Source organism: Caretta caretta, chromosome 2 (assembly GCF_965140235.1).
Source record: "Caretta caretta isolate rCarCar2 chromosome 2, rCarCar1.hap1, whole genome shotgun sequence".
Lineage (NCBI taxonomy): Eukaryota > Metazoa > Chordata > Testudines > Cheloniidae > Caretta > Caretta caretta.
In genome coordinates, this window is record NC_134207.1 from 148,351,158 (window position 1) to 148,373,044 (window position 21,887).

The 21,887-nt window shown below is 39.7% G+C and overlaps 1 protein-coding gene across 1 annotated transcript in view; it reads right to left on the reverse strand.

Moving 5' to 3' along the window:
* Positions 1-216: 216 nt before the first annotated feature.
* The window catches only part of LPCAT1 (lysophosphatidylcholine acyltransferase 1), a 184,480-nt gene continuing 162,809 nt past the window's right edge, over positions 217-21,887 (reverse strand). Inside the window, exon 14 of the mRNA XM_048839485.2 lies at positions 217-13,523. Coding sequence (XP_048695442.1) covers positions 13,342-13,523 — 182 coding nt within the window. The 3' untranslated portion in view covers positions 217-13,341. The remainder of the gene's footprint in view (positions 13,524-21,887) is intronic.

Here is a 21,887-nt window from a genome sequence, read left to right on the forward strand (position 1 = left end):
TGATATTCCCCCTTTTATAGAGTACTTACAAGAATCATGTAAATTTCAAGCTCCCTTCCATGTTTCCCTTGAGCGTTTACACCAGTAAAGTATTTTGATTGCTGTATAGGGATTTAATTTTACAAATTATTTAACATTTATATAGTTTCTTATTGTTGTGACCATTGCGGTTAATATCAAAAACTTAAAGTAAAAAAGCAAAAGAAAACCAAACACTTTGTTGTGTTTTTTTTTAATTTGGCTTCACACTGAAAATTCAATTTACGGCAAGAGAGTCACAAGGAAAATGTCCCATTGAGCAAAATGAAAAGTTATTCCCTAATGCACATTAACACTCATAAGAAGCTTCTGGAATCATTCATAAATACTGACATCAATTCTCTTTTAATAAATCAGCATACCACTCAAAGCATGGTTTAAACTTACGTAATTACATTACTGCTTGGCTCAATTCAGTTTATAGCACTTCATAGTCAATATCAAAGAAGACATATTTTCAATTCACTTGACAATTAACAAGAAAAAAATATTTGCTCAAGTTGAGGTATTTCCTTTATGAAATTACTTACTGAACATCACTGGTATTAGGAGGTACTGCTAGACCCAGACTGTTTAAAAATTGAGACAATATACAAAACACAAAACCAGTTTTTTAAATATGTTGTTTTCCATGCACTTTAATAAAAACTATAGAATCATTTTTTTAGCACTGAAACTATACCTCATTTAGAAAAGGGTTAACATCTAGTCAAAGTACCTCCACTATCCGAACAATACATTTGATTACTTTCCTTTCCTTTTTCAAAAAATTATGAAATATAATTCAGTTCAAAGATAATGGTCTATGTACATATATACCATAGAAACTTGCTAGTAGGGACATCTACAGTAGAAAAAACCATCAATATTATGATGCTTCTATTCATTATAACTATATATTGTTTTATGTATTATATTCAAAGGATACAAGTTAAACTTGTTGCCAGAGTGTCTTTATTTAAATAGAGGGTTTGATCGAGCAGCACTGAAGTTTATGAGAGTTTTATGCCACTGACTTCAACTAGAGGTGGAATGGGCCACTAATACCTAATAAGTGGCTTCTTACAAAACTGGCTTTCTTCAGTAAGAACATAGGAACTGCCATACTGGCACAGGTCACTGGCCCAATTAGAATTATTCTGTTTATGGCAGTAGTCTGTACTGGAAGCAGGAGTAGCAAAAAATTAAAAATAAAAATAAATTAAAGACTAAGTTTTCTATCCCAATTTAAATCCTCTATTTAAAAAAAATAATAATGTAATATGTCACAATACATCATAACTCTATGTTGATCCTAGTTTAATGGTAATTCAAGAGATTTTAAAACATTAAATATTTTTTTCTGAAATATTTGCAACTTGCTTGACCACTCAACTTTTATTCTTCCAAAAAAAGATAAACCAGTATCAATGATCAAACTAGAAGTCTTTCTTAGACACCTGGAGGGACATTAGGAATTACAAAAAGGTCAGAAAATGGTCCCACTGAGCAGAATGTTGCAACACTGAAATTAATTATATATATAATACAAAGTTAGTAGATAGCCTTGGTCCTCAGAACATAAACTCTTCTTCTTTAAAAAGATTACTACATTGTTTAGTTGTAATTCCCTAACATTTACTGATTTACATGGGGCTCTTAATACCCCTAAAAAGTTATTACAGAAAGCAGTAAAATTATAATGTAAACAAATCACTAGACAAATTACTACGCAGACAAGCAGCTACAGTAGCTTAGCTTTTTTGTCTACTTAAATATATATGGTTGCTAATAGACTCAAGTGTAACTTCTTTAAGGAATTTTATTCTACTTTTTTTTAAACAGTTTCAGTTTTTGATTATTTAAAAACTGATTTTCTGATTAGAAAAGTAGTCACAACACTGACTTGCTTAAACCTTCCCTCCAAAATATAAGAACTATCTAGTTTACAATAAAAGACAATATATGACAAAAATATATACTGACAGCATACAAGATCTTTACAGTTTATTTCTTCAGTATTTGAAATACAAAATTATTTTCATGCTAGTGACAAAAAAACATGTATTTAGGATTTCCCATATAAACTCAAAGACTTAGAAATTCCTTAGAAGTCAAATGAATTCCATTTTCAGTACCATGGTAACATGAAAAATCTTACAGCTTCACCTTTCTCCAGCATCTGCAAGAACAAACTATTCACTACATTGTCAAATGATAGCGTAATGGGCACTCACCACCTAGGGTGATAATATAAAAAAATACCCACCAGTAACTATTACAAAACATACACAACTCAGATTTTGTAGGGCATGTGTTTTTCTAAAAAGTCCCAACTTCTCAAAACATACAAAAGCTCTTTATATGCAAGCTGTAGACTTGGAGTCATTTCAGGTGGGTGGTAAGTGGGCATTTTCCTTCAGAAAAACCAACTTGTCTTAACTGATCCCTTTGTTATTTTGTTTGTTTCTTCTTATGCTACATTTTTCTTTGAAAATAATGTATCAGAATAACACTTCATATGTTTCTATCTATAGAGGATAAGAGTAACTTAAAGGTCTCCAATCAAATAAACTGAAAACTTACTAGAATGGAACTAACTGTATGTCTTTGATGTGGTTTGCAAAGGAGAGCCATTCTAATATCTGATATCTTGTCCTGCATAGAAACCAGGGATTTCTTACAGGCTCTTGTGACTCACTCACTCCACTGAACACATATGCAAGGCTTGAATGTGTGTGTGTGTGTGGGGGGGGCACTCTATAGACACAATTAGCCATTTGCCTAGGGCCCTGCCTCCCAAAGTCCTGTGATGGCATCAGAGCCTCAGCTTTCATTTCAAAAGTTTCTGACCCTCATGGTTGTGAAGAAAAGTTTGTAAATATGACCTGAGTATAACAGTTGCAGCGATGTCTCAGCCTGAACAGTGCCAACAAGATCCAGGGTGGAAGTAGCCTGGGCCCCACATTAGCACCCTAGCAGGCCAGGTCACCACTACTCTGGGACCAGGCCAGGCTGCTCAGTGGGGAGGCATAGATGTTGTATTGAGCTCTGTGGGACTGGTTCTGTCTTCATGTCTTCAGAAGTCCAACCAAGCCAAAAAGGCTCTGTAGGTCAAGATTGGAGTGAAGAAAAGTGCTGGTACTCTCAAATGCCACCCATTCCTGGCATCCCACTGGAATGTCGCTCACAGTACATTGTGCAAATCTTGAATAATATGGTTGTCCCTCTCCTTTCTTATATTCTTTCACCAGCAGTAAAACAGCTCACTTCTAAATCATCATCACTGGGCTTGTGACTTAAAAGCTCAGAGAATTGGTGAGGTGTTTAAGATTCTCAGCAGACATCACTGCACTCAGTTTGCGTTTCAGAGTTTTACATGACACCATAATAGTTTCGGATTTATTTTTCCCAAAAATTTTAATTTTAAATTGAGATTTTGGAGAGCCAGATGGTAGTCTTAAGATGACTGGGTAGCCTGGCCCAATTCCATCCCTGCATGTGTGAAACCTAATCTTCAGCCTTGGAGAGAACACTGGGGACATGCTAAACATATTGGTCTCCTAGTCCAACCACCACCTCACCCAGACAAAGATAATGGCCACCTCTTCAGGGTAATGAAAGCTGGCTGATATTCCAAAACTTCTGAATCCTTTCAGTTTTCATAAGTTCCTAGAAGAGCACATTATCCATCCATGAGGCCAACATACTGATGACATTGTAACCATAGATGACCACTGACATCAATGGCTTGACCACAATTATCAATGGCTTGGCCCCAAACAACATGCCTTTCCTTGCACTGATCTCAGAGATCCTCATGGCTCATCAGTGAGGATGTTAGATGAAGCATGGAGGCAGATTCAACTCCAGGAGTGTAAAAATCTGATCTGAACCCATCTGCTGACAGCACAATGGGCTTAGTACAGGATTATGCCACTTCACTAAAGGAAATGAGAGTCCCTGTCTCCTGCCATAACAGCTTCAAAAATCAGTCAGCAAAATTATTTTGCATAATGAACTTGCAAGTCAACCTGGCTTACATAAATCAAACCTCAGACCGAAATATTGACTACTGCAAAGAGCTCTCATGCCATTCCACAGAAAATTCAATTTAAGATGAACTTTCTGAGACAGAAAACTTAGATTAGAAAGCAACCACCACCCTGCCACCCAAGTCTGGTCCCACTGCATATGATTAAAGAAGGCCTAAAAAATGTTGAGCTCCCATCTGCAAAACAAGGAACACTCCTGTCCCCCTGACTGGTGAAAGCCAAACAGAATTCAGTTCAATGCCATTGAAATTATTCACATCACCTTTACAGAAAGCAAACCTTCCAGCCTTCCTGAAAAATGCAATAGTCTGCTTGACCCTCACCAATACTTGATACAGGAAATTTCTCATGGACACAAGCCTTGATAGTGCTAATGGATTATCTTCTCATGGCTATAATAGAGATCCAGTCTCAGTGCTCATACTGTTAAATCTCTGAATCTTTTGACACAATTGATGACAAGGTGCTTTTGATCTATTTGCGTGATATGGCTAGAGTACATACATCAACACTACAAGGGCTCTAGTCATTCCTCCCACTAGGTTCCAGAGGGTCATACCTCTTTAAGAACATTTCCATGTGGCATCCCAGAGAGGTCTAATCTGTCTCCTTCTTTTCAATATACACATCAGGCTACTTGAAGAAATGATTAGACATCTCAGATTATGCTCTCAATGACCTCCAGCTGTATAATTCCTTTTAAACAGACACAGAAAGTTGCCCTCACAAGATGTCACAATGCCTGAAAGAGACTGGCAAAGAGCAGCTGCCTCAAACTGGACAGAGGCAAGACTGGAGTAAGTCTGCCTCAAAACAGAAAACATTTAGAAGAATTAGTTCTGTCCTCATTGTGCTGTCCTCATTGTGATGTCTACCCTTCATTTGACAATAAACCAAACCATGGGGCCTTGCTGGACTCATCAACCAAGTGTGGTACTGGTTAGAAATGCTTACCTTCACTTTCAACTTGCTAGGAGCTTATCCTTCTTCCTTTCTGAGGAAGGAAAGCCACATGGAAAAACCAGATGTGGCTATAAAGATACATGATCAAGATTTTTAGAAACAGCTCAAGTTAGTTTCCTAAATTCATAGTTAGACACCTAAAATAGGTGGTCTGAGAGATAAAAGTGCTCAGCCCAGTGGGACCTGCAATTTTGAAAATCAGACCATTTATCTGTGTCTAAATATGGATTTAGAACCACAACTTTAGACTCTAGTTTTCAAAAATCTTGGTTCATGTGTTTATCACCTCCAAACTGAATACTAAAAGAACGAGGAGTACTTGTGGCACCTTAGAGACAAATTTATTTGAGCATAAGCTTTCGTGGGCTAAAGCCCACTTCATCAGATGCATGCACTGGAAAATACAGTAGGAAGATATATATATATCTTCGAGACTAATCAATAGGGTTGGTATGGCAATCCACATTTTTTATGTTCTCTGTAAATATATATATCTTCCTACTGTATTTTCCACTGCGTGCACCTGATGAAGTGGGCTTTAGCCCACGAAAGCTTATGCTCAAATAAATTTGTTAATCTCTAAGGTGCCACAAGTACTCCTTGTTCTTTTTGCTGGTACAGACTAACTTGGCTACCACTCTGAAAGCTGAATACTGAAACACATTATACCTGACTGTGATTCTCAAAACAGTCAAATGAGACTCAGGCACCTAAATACCTTTAAAAATCTGGGTCCTAGAGCAAATCATCCCTGAACTCTGCATCCTACATTAGCTCGACCATAATTTCTGATTAAATTAAAAGCCCGGGTCCTCATCTTCAAAGCCATGAATGGAGCAGGACCCTAGTACATCAGTAGCTGCCTTTCCATCCACAACCTGCCAAGACAGCTGTGGTTCTCTAGGCTGATGCAACTAACAAAATACAGGCAAAGTACATGGAAGCTGGAAGTACCATGATGTCAGCTGAAAGGGGTTTTTTTTAATGGAATGAGCAACCTGAGAAGATTAAAGATAGTCAAAGTCTTGACCTATTATAGAGCATGCTGAAGACCCAACTATATGTTAAAGCTTCCATACCATAACTGATATGTTTACAAAAAATAAACTTTTGTTAAAAAAACCTAGCTTCACAGCACTTTAGATATTAGTCTAATGTGCTCTATAGAAAATGATAATACAGACAGGTAGATAAGGAGAGCTGCACAGTAATTGCTATGTTCAATATTGCTTTTGAGGTCTTAAGCGTTCTTTTCAGTACATTAGTCACATTTGAGCTGAATCTAATATGTATTGTATGTTCTTATAGTCACTACAGATTAGAAGAAAAAGAAAATCAAGTGATCAGTAAGTCTCTTGGGACAGAAAATTAAAAATTCTTTTTTATTTCCACGGCGTGGGGCAAAAATAGTGTTTTAATTATAGAAATATTTAGTATTTTGGTGTAATAAAATTACAGTACTTAACATAAACAACAAGGAGTCCTTGCGCCACCTTAGAGAGTAACAAATTTATTTGGGCATAAGTTTTCGTAGGCTAAAACCCACTTCATCAGATGCATGGAGTAAAAAATACAGTAAGCAGTATAAATATTACAGCACATGAAAAGATGGGAAATTAGTGCTGTACTTAATATATGATAGCATAATTTGTGAAAATCCTTTTAATGATGAGATTACCAAAGGTGATCCAGTACAGATTCTGCCTTAACCGAATATAGAGATCACTTGACTTTCTTGATCAAGGCAACCTCTACATTTATTGTTTGTAATATTTACTAGAACTACTTCAAGAAAACATTAAAATGCCACCATTTTTTCTTCAGAAGCATATCTACTACATGCTTCTATGAAGTGAACAATGTGAAAACTTATTTATGTGTAATTTCGACCAACTCTGGGGATGAATCAGTTTACAAATGTGATAAGCACTAAATATGAACTGAGATCTTGCTCTACTACTACAAGCAAAACCATTAGTTTTATTTACTTCTCTTGGTAGTTATTTTGCCTCCTGAGAGGAAGCAAATCAGTTCCCTATCACCCAGTTGTTTCCCCATAGGAATAATTTTGTGGCTCATGAATAGAGAATTTTATAATGGAATTAGTAAACATGGCAGTGACAGAAGACTGTACTCCCTTTGAGCATAGAGAAACAAAATTCTGACTAATGATTATAACATACATTGGAAATTCTATGGTATGAGAGAATTTCTGATTTAGTTTACAAACTGATCTTTCAAAAAGGCATGCTCAGGAATTTCTTGCAACTTTATAAAATTTGGAAGAATAAACATTTGCTGTGGCCAATATAGTCTATTACAAGTACATAATGTAACAAGATCCACATGTGGGGTAGAACTGCTTGCAGTGAAAGATATGGTTGGTTTCCTCCATACCTTACATGGCATATCTTACATGGCATACGCGCTCTCTCTAAATGTGGTGGAAGGGACAGAAGGGGGATGCACACTGTGCCCCAACCAATGCCATGGGGAATTTACCAGAAAGTTAATGCAGCCCCTAGTTGTGGCTTCCAAAGGTATTATGTGAGAATACCACATATAACTTTGGTTACTTTACGTGCATAATTATTCAGTTAGTAAAGTGATGAGCACAAAAGAGTGAGAGGAGAAAGATAAAGAGGAAGGCCAAAAAGGGGAATGATTGGGATCCATTCCTATGTAGAATGATAGGTCTGCTGAAGTCCTCGCTCCCCATAGCATTTTAACTTAAAAAAAAAAAATCTAAGGAAATTGTCAGACAAAAACTTAACCTGAAGTTCTGATTGAACAGACCAATAAAGTTACCATTTTAAAAAAAGCCCTAAACTTTGGAATCCTTGGAAAGATCCCAAGTTAAGATTCCATTAAAAAAAAAATCAGTGGAAGGTATAGAAATACCTCTTTAAAGTCATCCGTCCAATAACTTTAACCAAACCATCCTCATCAAAACAAAGGGAAATTTAGATACAAAATTATTTCCAGTGAGCAGATAGGTAATCAGTGACTCCAACAATAAAGAACATTTCTTACTAGATTACTCCACTTTTAATCTTGCAGGACCACATTATATCAACCTTACAATGAGTAGTAGTTTGCTCTGTATGTAATCCCATTGATATTAGTGGGATTGCATGTGGAGTGAAGAATTAGTCAACATAATTAGGGGTGATAGAATCTGGTCCCCACTGATTACATAAAGTACTATTCAAAGATAAACGGGATCTGTTTACATCACTGACTTCAGGACGACATAAACTATAAATATAGTCCACTGTTCCCTGAAGTTAATATGTAAGCCATTATGTGTGATTAGCCACAGAGCTCATCTTCCTACAGATACAGAGGATTAGATTCACAAAGGTACTTTGGTGCCTAAACCTGATTTAGGCGCCTATGCCTGGGTTTAGGCACCTAAATCCAAGTTTTAGGCTCTACTACAATTCACAAAACTCCCACTAAATCCTCTAGACACCTAAATTCACTCAGGGCCTATATTTTCAGGGTAAAAGTTTCCTAGCAGCCTAAGTTTCTGCCTCTGGCCATAAGCACTGCTGCCTCCCTCTAGGCATCTAGATGCCTATAGCCCGCCTAAGCTGCAGAGCAATTCAGAAAATGGGGAAGATAGGGGTTTATCTGCCTAAATTTTTGTGCAGGGCCTGATCCCATAGGTGTACTCAGAAGCTGCCTACTGGATCAGATCCCATTCAAAATCTGGCTAGTGGAGGTAAACTTATAACTTTTATCTCAGTAGTTAGAGCACTCATCTGGGAGGCCCAGGATTCCCTTTCTTTCTTCCCTTTGCTAGACTGGGAGAAAGGATCTGAACAGAAGAGTGATCTAACATCTGAGCTATGGGAGAGTCTGATGCAGGGATCCCTCAATCTCTACTGGTAAAGTTGTTCCACTGTATAAATAATTAGAGTCATTGGGAGCAGGCGGACTGGACCCTGGCTATCCCACCTCCTAAATGGTTACCCTAACCAGCAGACTATAGAGTCATTCTCTCACTCTCTGGCCCACTAAATATTTATCCAATATGGAATAACTTCACCAGGAGAGACTGATGGAACCCCACATAAGAATATTCTGTAACTCAGTAGTTAGAGCACTCCCTTGGGAGGTAGGCAACTTCGTTCTCCCCTTCTCCCCGCATGGCGAATGAGGGAATTGAACATGTGTCTCCCACATTCCAAGTTATAAAATGAGTGGTGGTGACGGCAACACACATGTGGTATGTTTTGGGTGGAGTGAAGCAGGTGCTTAGCTAATTCTCACAAGCAATACCATATGTGCCTAAGCTGCTTGACTCCAAGATAGGAGTTCCCAGTTGTGAATCACTAGCAGACATAGGTGCCTCATAGAATCATAGAATCATAGAATATCAGGGTTGGAAGGGACCTCAGGAGGTCATCTAGTCCAACCCCCTGCTCAAAAGCAGGACCCATACCCAATTAAATCATCCCAGCCAGGGCTTTGTCAAGCCTGACCTTAAAAACTTCTAAGGAAGGAGATTCCACCACCTCCCTAGGCAATGCATTCCAGTGTTTCACCACCCTCCTAGTGAAAAAGTTTTTCCTAATATCCAACCTAAACCTGCCTCCCGGTAGCCTGGGTTCAGTTGCCTATCTCCATGAGAGGAGTGGGTTTTAGGACACACCTCTGTCATTGGCATCTCCCGCTGACTAGCTTAGATCACTTCTTAGCTAGTATGCTGGCTTTTGTAGATCTCCCTGTGCACTGTATAGAGAGCCTAACCACCTAAATCAGACTTTGCAAAGTGCAGTGATGTTCCTGTGATTTTCAAGGGGCCTAAAATTTAGGCGTTCCTTTATGTATCTAGCCCTACTCCCTCGGCCTCTAACCCTTACTTAGGGAAATAAAAGGGAAAGATCAATGACTTTAGTGGTGAAGAATCATTCTTGGCATTAGATCTATAAAACCAAGACTATACAATCCATGTTATATTGGCAGTTCCAAATGTAAGAATCACAGACACAGACTATAGACTTTTAAAAGTCTTTACAAAAATGAAAATTTTAATTAAACTTTCAGGAAAAAGCACTAATTAAGAGATCACATCTTACATGGCAGGTATGTAAGGAAAGAAGGAAGGCTGGAATATGGAAGTTGGTAACAGTAGAGGGCTAGAGTTAAGATTCTTTGGGAGATCTCCACTAAGCATTTCTATACCTTCTAATGTTTTTCAGGGGTGGAGAGGTTAGAAGTGGAATCTTTGGATGGCTTGGGTTTCTAAAGTTTTACATTTTTTTTACAAGTGTTTTTTTTTGTTGTTGTTTGTTTGTTTGTTTTCAGGGCTTTTCCAAAAAGGTTTGTTATAGAACTTCAGATTAATGAATCTTTGGCTGAGTCTATAGCTATCTTCAGTACATAATATATGATCATTTAGTCTGCTATATGGGCTTTATTGGTATAAGAATAGGATGGCAGTATTACTAACAACAGGAAAAGCAATAAGCAATTTATGCAGGTCATCACAAATGACTCCTGATAAAAATGTTAAACCTCATTGCACCATGTATTCTGTATATCTCATATGTGTCACAGAGAAACAATTTTAGACTAAAATTATTGGAACTTTTTTATAGTCCTCCACCTGTAAATCTAGGTGCTGCAGATAGCATGTTTTGGCACATGCCAGCAGGTGCCAAAACATCTAAAATTAACCCAGAATATTTTTTCTTGTATTATACCTAAAAATGTCAAAATTTCAATATTTTCCAAGCATCTAAAAACTCCCATTTTTAGCCCTGTTTTGCTGCAAGTTACTGGATCTTAAATCTAACAGTATTCCAGGACTGAATACTGTTCACTGTGTTTCTCAGTCCACTGTGGTTTCAGGGTGTTGGTAAATTTCCTATTTGGGGAAAACAAGGAAAAAAATTTCTGTCAGGTTAATTTCCTTTTAAAAATGGTGACTGTTTGAAGCTGCTCAGAAATTTATAATGTTAGAGCAAGTCCTGGGGTTGTGGGTGGGAGGGGGAGGAGGAGAAGAAGTAAACAACATGTAGGTTAGGCATTAATTAATATTATGTTAATTTTACATATTATTACACAATATACCACATAGAGAGAGTACCTCCACATATACAGGAGAACTTCAGCGTTACAAACACCTTGTGAATGGAGGCTGTTTGTAGCTCTGAAATGTTCATAACTCTGAACAAAACATTATGGTTGTTCTTTCAAAAGTTTATAGCTGAACATTGACCTAATACAGCTTTGAAACTTTACTATGCAGAAGAAAAATGCTGCTTTTTACCATCTTAATTTAAGTGAAATAAGCACAGTTTCCTTACCTTGTCAAATCTTTTTTTTAAAACTTTCCCTTTCTTTTTAGTAGTTTACGTTTAACACAGTACTGTACTGTTTTGTTTTGTCTCTGTTGCTGCCTGATTGCGTACTTCTGATTCCAGATGAGGTGTGTGGTTGATGGGTCAGTTTGTAATTCTGGTGTTTAGAACTCTGAAGTTCTACTGTATGGTGTGTGTAGTATGTAGCATACTATACACAACAATGTGCTACATGTATGATAATTTGCATATATATGTGCACTAATTTATTGATTACTTACTTTTAATGAAATCATCTGCCCTCTACATGTTAATATGTCTCTCCAGGACACATTCTAAACCTTAACCAGTTTCAAGCAATTGCCATTTTTAAAAACCAACCAGCCAGAGAAAGACTTCCTCCTCCTTCTCTCTCCCCTCTCCACTCATGGCCTGAAATTAGCACTGTTTGTTGGCCAAGGATGGATAAGATTCAAATCCTAAGTCAGTGTCTGCTTTTCTAATTATAAAAATGCCTGAGTTTTGAAGTCTGATATAGTGCAGCTCTACAGGGTTAGTAATGGGGTTACTAACCATGCAGGATTAAGAATTTTTACCATTAAGAAGGAGAGAAATTCCTTTGGTCCCATTGGGAGCCAGCATTACTTCTAGCCCTTAAAGGCACATTTTGGGCTTTCAAGTTCTGAGACTTTTATATTCAGAAAAACTACATAATTTTGGGAAGTTTTTTATATTAGTTTTGATGTCTCTCTCCTTCTGAGCCCTGCTCAGTTTTATTCCTTGTAACTAAAGTACCTAGATTTACAAAAGGAAAGAAATAAGAAATAGTGCCATTAACATTTTTTAAAACTTCTGTAAAACATTCCTAATTTTTTTGGGGTAACATCTGCATCATACAGAATATATACCATAGTAATATAAAGTTTTAAGGCATTCCTTTGGGATGTCTTATATAACTCACTTATGGCTTTGCCACTCCTAACTAATGCAATCTTTCCAGATTAATGCTGATAAAAATCTTTATTCCACATTACAATATGTATTTGACTGTATATGCACACATGTGCACGTGTATCTGTCATCAGATTTTTACCAAAGAAGCTGCACCTGTGTGATTCCTGGTTAATATCTAAATTAAATACATAAGGGATTAGTTTATAATAAATTCCTCATATAATTAATAAGTGGAAATGTTTGAATAATTTTACAAAAAAGCATGGAGAGCATGGTTTGTTTGCCACACATTTGTACACATAGACATATCATGTCTGTTTTGAAAGCATTCCATATTTCACTGTGGTCTGCAGATAAGTATATGAGAATAAATGTATGGGAGCTAAAGCCCCTTCCCTTTTGATTCTACCATGTAATGAACTGAAAGACCGAGACAACTTTATGATTTAACAACAAAAATAAAAAGCAAGTAATCCTTGGTCAAAAAAATTTTTTTTTCATAATTGTTTCTTGCACTATTTACTGAAACCAACACAAGGGGCCAAAATGTGCTTGCTTTTCTCATGAGAATAATCCTACTGAAGTCAGTGACACTGCTATGTGAATAAGGACAGCAGATCTGGCCCTAAATAAACACCTTCCTAAATAGGGAAAAAACATCACCAAAGTGCACTCACCACCATATTAGCTCCAATTCTTTATACATGCACACTTTGTGCAACATTCTGTACATGAAACTAACCAATCAAATATAAATAAATATGTAGCTTCCCTTTAAGTATGCACATTAATAATGAAGCACATCATATTCTTGGCTTGCAAAGACCTTTCTGAAAAAAAAAGAAAATAAAACCCATCTCCTGACAATTAAGCTTGAAGATATTGATAAATACAGCATGTGGGAATTAAAGAACAGTATTAAGGTAGTAAATCTTTCACACACAAAAGTTATAGTTGCTGTATAGTTGGAGTGACTATGAAGATTCCAGGAAAGGAAATATTCCTCTCACCAGGAGAGGAGTAGGATGTCTGCAGTTTTAATTCAGTTTCTTCTGCAGGGGATTCTTTTTATCATCAGCATTTTCGGGGCTGAAGTCAGTACAGAATCCATTAGGGGCTGGAAGAGAAGTCTTCAAACAATTCTCAGCTTCCATCTGATCATGGTACAGATACTCTTCTGCAAAGTCTGGATACATTTCTGTATATCTGTAGAAGTCATCTAAAAACAGACATTTGTGTTACATGGAAGCTACTACCACTAAAACAAAGACCATCTAACTTTTGCATACTTAGGGCAATTCATATTTCACTGATAATTCTCTTCTACGAGAGGAAAACTGTCACTATTGTCCTCCTCCTCTTTCAATATCCAGCCTCCCACAACTGCACCTCTAGTAAAAAGGTGTATTAAAAAATAATGTATTCATTTACTAATTCAATTAAAACATTTCACTTTGTAAGTACAGTTTTCCTCATTGTGAAAAGCCGATTTTTCATTTTGTCTCTTGATGTGCTGATGGAAAGGAAACAAACAAGACCTCTTTGTGAAAAAGGATTTCCTTTTTATGCCAAAAAAGCTTCTGTTTTGTATTAATGAATCTGGCGCTGGCACCTTGCCACTAAGTGTTGTGCTGATATTTACTCAGACATGACTGGAACTGTAAAATACCTTGGAGAGCTCAAGTCATAAGAAGAAATTTTCACATCGTAAAGGACGCTGACTTTGGAGGAAGTAAAGTGCAAATTGTAGCAATTGCTATATTCACACTATACCTCATAGTATTTTACATACAAACATGCTATATTAATAGTGCTTGAATATGTCTGATCACTGCACCACTCCAGAAAAGCTTGGGGAAGGATTGTGCTTCATTTCCCTGGAGTGCTAGGCGTGCAAGGGCTGCACTATTCTTTAGGGCAGGTCTACCCTACAGCCTAACTCAATATAACTTATGTCTCTCAGGGATGTGAAAAAGCCCATCCCCTGAGCAACACAAGTTTTGTGCTGTCCACACCAGCATTATGTTGGTGGTAGATGCTCTCCTGCCGACACAGCTTCTGCTTCTTGCTGAGGTGGAGTAATTATGCTGATGGGAAAGCGCTCTCCCATTGGCATAGCGTGTCTTCACTACACATGCTACAGCTGCAGAGAGGTGCAAACTGCTCCCCCATGTGCATCTGGATTGGCATGGAACCGGAAGGTGGCAATAGCCTCTTTTCCTTACCCCATTTGGGGTGATATGTGTCCTTAGTGGAGGGGGAAGTCATTTTGCTTAGGTGAGCACTGGATAGTCTTTGAATGGGTGTTTAAAAGGGTGAGTGATTTTACCAAGTCTATCCCTGCACCTTCCTTTGCAATCCAGTTACAATATGGCCAGTTATATTTTGTTCCATGTTTTATCTTACATTTTACAAGCACAGGTCCTCTCTCAGACCTTAATCCTGTGACTGAAATAGAAGATGATGTTCAGCATCTCACAATCTGGCCCTATGTCATGCATTGAAAAATGTATTCTATCCTTTTAAAATGTGTATTTGATTCTGAATTTTTCCCTCCTGCCTCCAAAGTCCCCAAGCAATGACTATATTCAACTGAGGCCAAGAAGTGAATTTAAACATATTCTGAAGTCTCTAGTGGAAACAAAATCTCTTCTCAAAAAAAATATTCTGGAAAAATTATTTGGAGTAGCTGTACATTGTGGCATGACTGGGCAAAAAACAAACAAAAAATCCCAACCAAAGAACAGTCTTTCATTGCACTGATATCATCTGGTAGCAAAGACTGGACACCCAAACTCATCCTCACAGTTTCCCTAATCAATTGAAAAACCTCATTCTGCCTAGAACATCTATTTAAAACAGAGTTTTAAAAAAATTCTTACTAAATGCAATCACATATTTAAAATAAATAATTTTATTATACATTAACTAATCCTTCAGAACCAGAACCATTTACTACACTCAACAAATGTGATAGTTACAAGAATACTAGTAGCCGAAAGCTGTCACACAGGTATAATTCATATTCATGCGAGTAAAAAAATCTGAAAACGGCCGAGAACTTAAAAATTGGAAGTTCACAGACTATGAATTCCAGTGATAAACGAATTTGGTGATATTCTAAACACAAAGAGCACTCAAACATGCTTGTAGCTGTCTCTATCACTTCACAGTGACTCAGATATTCTAGGTTTCAGAGTGATGTTTGGGGTTACTGTGTGCTGGCTGTGTTGCTGTGTGGGTGATTGTTGATTTGTGTCTTGGGGGTTGTGTTGGAACAGTTGTGTGGATGGTGAATGAGGAGTGTCTGCTGTGGTGAGGGGCATGCATGTTTGTGGTTATTGTGTAGGCTAGTTGTGTTGCTATGTGCGTGATTGTGTTGATTTGTGTCCGGGGGCGTTATGCTGGGAGATTTGTGTTGCTTGTGCAGGTGGCAGTTGGACACATGGGTGTGGCAGCTGGGCCAAGTAATCAACCATCTGTGCAGTTTTCCTCATACAACCAATGAGATTGCTGCCTGCAAATTAACTACAGAATAAGGGTGGTGCCTGGCTGAGTTACCTCTGATATCACAACAGTCTAGGACTCTTGGCATGGCCTTTCTGTACCTGTACACTGCAAGAATGTAAAGTCAAAATGTCCGAGAACTTAAAAATCGGACAGTAATAGACTATGAAACCCAGTGATGATTGAACCTGGTGATATCTGAACAAAAAGAGCTCAGCCATCCCTGTAGCTATTTCCATTGCTTCACACTAACTGACAGATAACTGGCTTCAGAGACAGAGTGACAATCCTGAAATCTTACACAGATGGCATAATATGACACATGGAAGATAGGACTTATGTAATGCGAAAGAAGGCAAGAGAACATGAGAAGAAACTAAAAGAACAGCAGTCCCATTGTTGCAGTCAAAATTTGCAGGAGTCCCCTTCTTCATTCTGCAGCATAGAAGGTCATACATGCCACTTTTTCTTGAATTGGGGGAGGGGTTTCAAAGTCATCCCACCTATCTCTTCAGTCTTCTGTGTTGTCCACTCTGCTCGTCCTGTTCTTAAAAGGGAATAAAATTGACCTATACCTCAATTTATGAATCACCTACACAGAGCACTTTAGATATAATTGCTTTAATTTTATTGCTAGCACTCATAGCAAAGTGTGGAAAGGCAAAAATAGAAAGAGAGGCTTTATGAGGCTGAATGCTTACTTATCTTGCAGTAACTTGTTCTTGGAGATATTTTGTCTATGTCCCACTTATGGAGTGCATGTGCCTCACATGTATGATTGGAATTTTTTGACCAGCCCCCTGCATGTCCACATGCCCTCTGATCCAAGGGCATATATGGTAGAGTGGCCCTTACGCATGCTAATTCATAATCCCAGAAGAAATGGACTCTGATGGAGCAGGGATGAGGGCAGGTCATGGGACTCAGATGGAAAAAAAACACCTCAAAAAACAAAAGTTAAATTACCATAAGTGAGATTCACACAGACAAAGCCTAGAACGATGAATGGTTATGAGCTAGTAGTTGCCAGATTAATAAAGGGATCTAAGGAGTCATACCTACAGTTATCAAAATAAGGATTGCAGAAATGCACTCCCAACTTTGGCATCTGATCATAGAATATCAGAGTTGGAAGGGATCTCAGAAGGTCATCTAGTCCAACCCCCTGCTCAAAGCAGGAACAATCCCCAACTAAATCGGCCCAGCCAGGGCGTTGTCCAGCCTGACCTTAAAAATCTCAAAGGAAGGAGATTCCACCACCTCCCTAGGTAACACATTCCAGTGCTTCACCACCCTCCTAGTGAAAAAGTTTTTCCTAATATCCAACCTAAATCTCCGCCACTGCAACTTGAGACCATTACTCCTCGTTCTGTCATCAGCTACCACTGAGAACAGTCTAGATTGATCCTCTTTGGAACCCTCTTTCAGGTAGTTGAAAGCAGCTATCAAATCCCCCCTCATTCTTCTCTTCTGCAGACTAAATAATCACAGTTCCCTCAGCCTCTCCTCATAACTCATGTGTTCCAGTCCCCTAATCATTTTTGTTGCCCTCCGCTGGATGCTTTCCAATTTTTTCACATCCTTCTTGTAGCGTGGGGTCCAACACTGGACACAGTACTCCAGATGAGGCCTCACCAATGTCGAATAGAGGGGAACGATCACGTCCCTCGATCTGCTGGCAATGCCCCTACTTATACTGCCCAAAATGCCATTAGCCTTCTTGGCAACAAGGGCACATTGTTGACTCATATCCAGCTTCTCATCCACTGTAACCCCTAGGTCCTTTCCTGCACAACTGCTGCCTAGCCATTCGGTCCCTAGTCTGTAGTGGTGCATGGGATTCTTCCATCCTAAATGCAGGACTCTGCACTTGTCCTTGTTGAACCTCATCAGATTTCTTTTGGCCCAATCCTCTAATTTGTCTAGGGCCCTCTGTATCCTATCCTACCCTCCAGCATATCTACCACTCCTCCCAGTTTAGTGTCATCTGCAAACTTGCTGAGGGTGCAGTCCACGCCATCCTCCAGGTCATTAATGAAGATATTGAACGAACCCGGCCCCAGGACCGACCCTTGGGGCACTCCGCTTGATATCGGCTGCCAACTAGACATGGAGCCATTAATCACTACCCGTTGAGCCCGACGATCTAGCCAGCATTCTATCCACCTTATAGTCTATTCATCCAGCCCATACTACTTTAACTTGCTGGCAAGAATAGTGTGGGAGACCATATCAAAAGCTTTGCTAAAGTCAAGGAATAACACGTCCACTGCATTCCCCTCATCCACAGAGCCAGTTATCTTGTCATAGAAGGCAATTAGATTAGTCAGGCATGTCCTTGATCAAGCAACCAAATCCAGGGTGCAGTGTTTAGTAAAGATATGGGCTGAGCTCCAAGTCTCTGATGTAGGAATATTTCTTAGGCATTTGGCAGAGGTTGCTTGGTCTCTAGTTGAGTGGGCCCTAATACCCGAGAGAAGCAGCGTATCTGCTAGTTGGTAAATTTTGATGCACTTGCATAATCTCTGGGAAGAGAGGGCCTGACCTTTCACAGACTGTCCCAATGCCACAAATAAATAGAATGGTTTCCTGAATACATTTTCCTAGCTGAATAATAAAGAAGGATTCTGGAAACATCTAAAGTATGGATCTTGAGTGTGGTATGGAGTTTGGGCATGGTCTCCTGAGTTTAAGCGTGGTTTGGGGAAGAAAATGGGGAGGTTGGTTTGTTTTAAATGAAAATCTGATACCACCTTGGTAAGAAATTTAGGAGAGGGTATCACTACCCCCTTATCCCCATGGAAGACCATATGTTTTCCATCAGTGCTTGGAATCTCAATTCCTGGCTGAGGTGATAACCACCAGGAAGTTGGTGGAGAGAGCACTTGGACTGAGGTTCCATAAGGCCCATAAGAATTACATTTAAGTCCCAGGAAACAGGGGGCTCACAAACTATGGGATAGGCATGGAGCAGTCTTTTTAAAAATTCTGAAATAATTTAAAGGTTGAACACTATATGAATGTGTACTGGAAAATGGCATGTTGAAACTGCAACTAAGTGGACCCTGATAGAAACAAAGATTAGGCTCAATAGCTTGAGTTGAAAGTTGCAGTCCAAAATCTTGGGAATAAGGCCTTCTAATAGGTTTGCACAATGTAGTGAAGCCTAGATGGAATTTTTTTTCCACATTGAACTATACAATAATTTTGTAGTAGGCTTCACAGACTCACAGAGTTTAAGGCCAGAAGGGACCCATTTGATCATCAAGTCTGACCTGTGTACCACAAGCGCTTAAATTTCATCCAGTTAGCCCTATATTGATCCCAGTAACTTGTGCTTAACTAAAGCATAAGTTCCAGAAAAGTATCCAGGTATGATAGGATAACATGATTTTGGTAATTAACTGATCTTTAAATATTCATGGTAAATAGGCCTAATGGCCTGTGATGGGATGTTAGATGGGGTGGGATCTGAGTTACCCAGGAAAGAATTTTCTGTAGTATCTGGCTGGTGAATCTTGCCCATACGCTCAAGGTTTAGCTGATCGCCATATTTGGGGTTGGGAAGGAATTTTCCTCCAGGGCAGATTGGAAGAGGCCCTGGAGGTTTTTCGCCTTCCTCTGTAGCATGGGGCACAGGTCACTTGCTGGAGGATTCTCTGCTCCTTGAAGTCTTTAAACCACGATTTGAGGACTTCAATAGCTCAGACATAGGTGAGGTTTTTCAGGAGTGGGTTGGTGAGATTCTGCGGCCTGCGTTGTGCAGGAGGTCAGACTAGATGATCATAATGGTCCCTTCTGACCTTAGTATCTATGAATCAGTCATGATCTGAAGACATGAAGAGCTGGAGAATACACCATTTCCCTTGATAGTTTTTTCCAATGGTTAGTCACCCTTACTGTTAAAAAAATTGTGCTTTATTTCCAATTTGAATTTGTCTGGCTTTGGCTTCCAGATACTGGTTTTTGTTAGGCCTTTCTTTTTTAGATTAAAGACCTCTTTGGTATATTCTAAATACCTGCTATTTTTTCCCCATGGAAGTACTTATACACTGCAATCAAGTCATCTCTCAATCTTCTTTTTGATAAACTCAGGCTTGGTCTACACCATGAGTTTAGGTCGAATTTAGCAGCGTTATCTTGATTTAACCCTGCACCTGTCCACACGACTAAGCCCTTTTTTTTGACCTAAAGGGCTCTTAAAATTTATTTCTTTACTCCACCCCCGATGAGGGGATTAGCGCTGAAATTGGCCTTGCCGGGTCAAATTTGGGTACTGTGGATGCAATTCGACAGTATTGGCCTCCGGGAGCTATCCCAGAGTGCTCAGTTGTAACCGCTCTGGACAGCGCTCTCAACTCAGATGCACTGGCCAGGTATACAGGAAAAGGCCTGCGGACTTTTGAATCTCATTTCCTGTTTGGCCAGAGTGGCGAGCTCACCTGCACAGGTCACCATGCAGAGCTCATCATCACAGGAGACCATGCAGTCCCAGAATCGCCGAAGAGCTCCAGCATGGACCGAACAGGAGGTACGGGATCTGACCGCTGTACTGGGAGACGAATCCATGCTGGCAGAACTCCGTTAGAAAAGATGAAATGTCAAAATATTTGAAAAAATCTCCAATGGCATGAAGGACGGTGGCTATAACAGGGACCCACAGCAGTGTCACATGAAAATTAAGGCGCTCAGGCAAGCCTACCAAAAAACCAGAGAGGCAAACGGCCACTCCGGTTCACAGCCCAAGACATGCCGCTTCTATGATGAGTTGCATACCATTCTACCCCAACCCTGTGCTTTGACTCCATCCAAGGAGTGGGAGGCAACACGGAAGCAGGTTTTGGGGGCGAGGAAGACGTGACCTGCGAACCAGCTGAGTGGCGAACAGCAGAGAGGCTAACAGAGGGAGTTTTCCTGGAATCTGTCTGAGAGGAGGTACGCTAAGGTCTGCATTAGGGAGGCTGTGTTGGTGAGTATCTGAGTCTCTGTTGTGGGGACAGTTTGACCGTGTGCTTGACTGGTTCTTTGTTTGAACAGTGTGAATTGGGAGTGCTTTGTTCCAGGTGAGCCTTGAGTGGGCCTGACTGTTATAAAAAGCCAGTCAGCTGTGAACTAGCTGAGTGGCGAACAGCAGCGAGGCTAACAGAGGGAGTTTGCCTGGGAGTTGGCTGGGTTGAGAGCCCACTGAGGCTTTCATCTTGCTGGCTTCTCTGAGTACTTAGTACAACTCCTGAGGAAGCTCGTAGAAGGAAGGTAATATGGATGGGGAGTGTTCAGCTGTTGTGATCTGCACTGGATGTGCCATGTTTGTCTTTCTTCCACAGGACAGAAGCGACTTTGTCTGTACAAAGTGCAAGTTGGTCTCCATATTGGAAGAGAAGGTTCAAGGTCTGGAGAAACAAGTATCGACCCGGCGTTGCATAAGAGAAACTGAAGATTTCCTGGACAGACGTCAGGATATGCTTCTACGGGCACAATGTTCTGAAGATTCAGAGCAGGCTGTGCAGCGGGGACAGGAGGACGGTGAAGAAATTTGGCAGCATGTGACCACCAGAAGAAGAAAGAGGAGCGTCTATGTACCAGCAGCGCAGATACAGGTAAGCAACCATTTTCATGTTCTCTCCACAGGTACTAATGCGGAGAGTGGACTAGATGATACATCTTAGGGAAGGGAACAGAAAGACTCCATCGATTGGAAGGCATGAGATGCACTGTCCTAGGGATGGGGGTTCCACGACCACCGCTCCCAAGAGGAGGAGGTGGGTGGTGTCTCCTCAGGGGGACTGAGTCATCTATCTGCCGCCCCGACCGGGAAAACCGAGATGTCTGCTGCTTGCCAGGAGCTAGGATTCATGATGTGACGGAGAGACTGCCGAGACTCATCGACCCCTCGGATCGCTACCCCTTCCTGCTTCTCCACGTGGGCACCATGATACTGCCAAGAATGACCTTGAGCGGATCACTACAGACTATGTAACTCTGGGAAGAAGGATAGAGGAGTTTGAGGTGCAAGTGGTGTTTTCGTCCATCCTCCCCATGGAAGGAAAAGGCCTGGGTAAAGACCGTCGAATCGTAG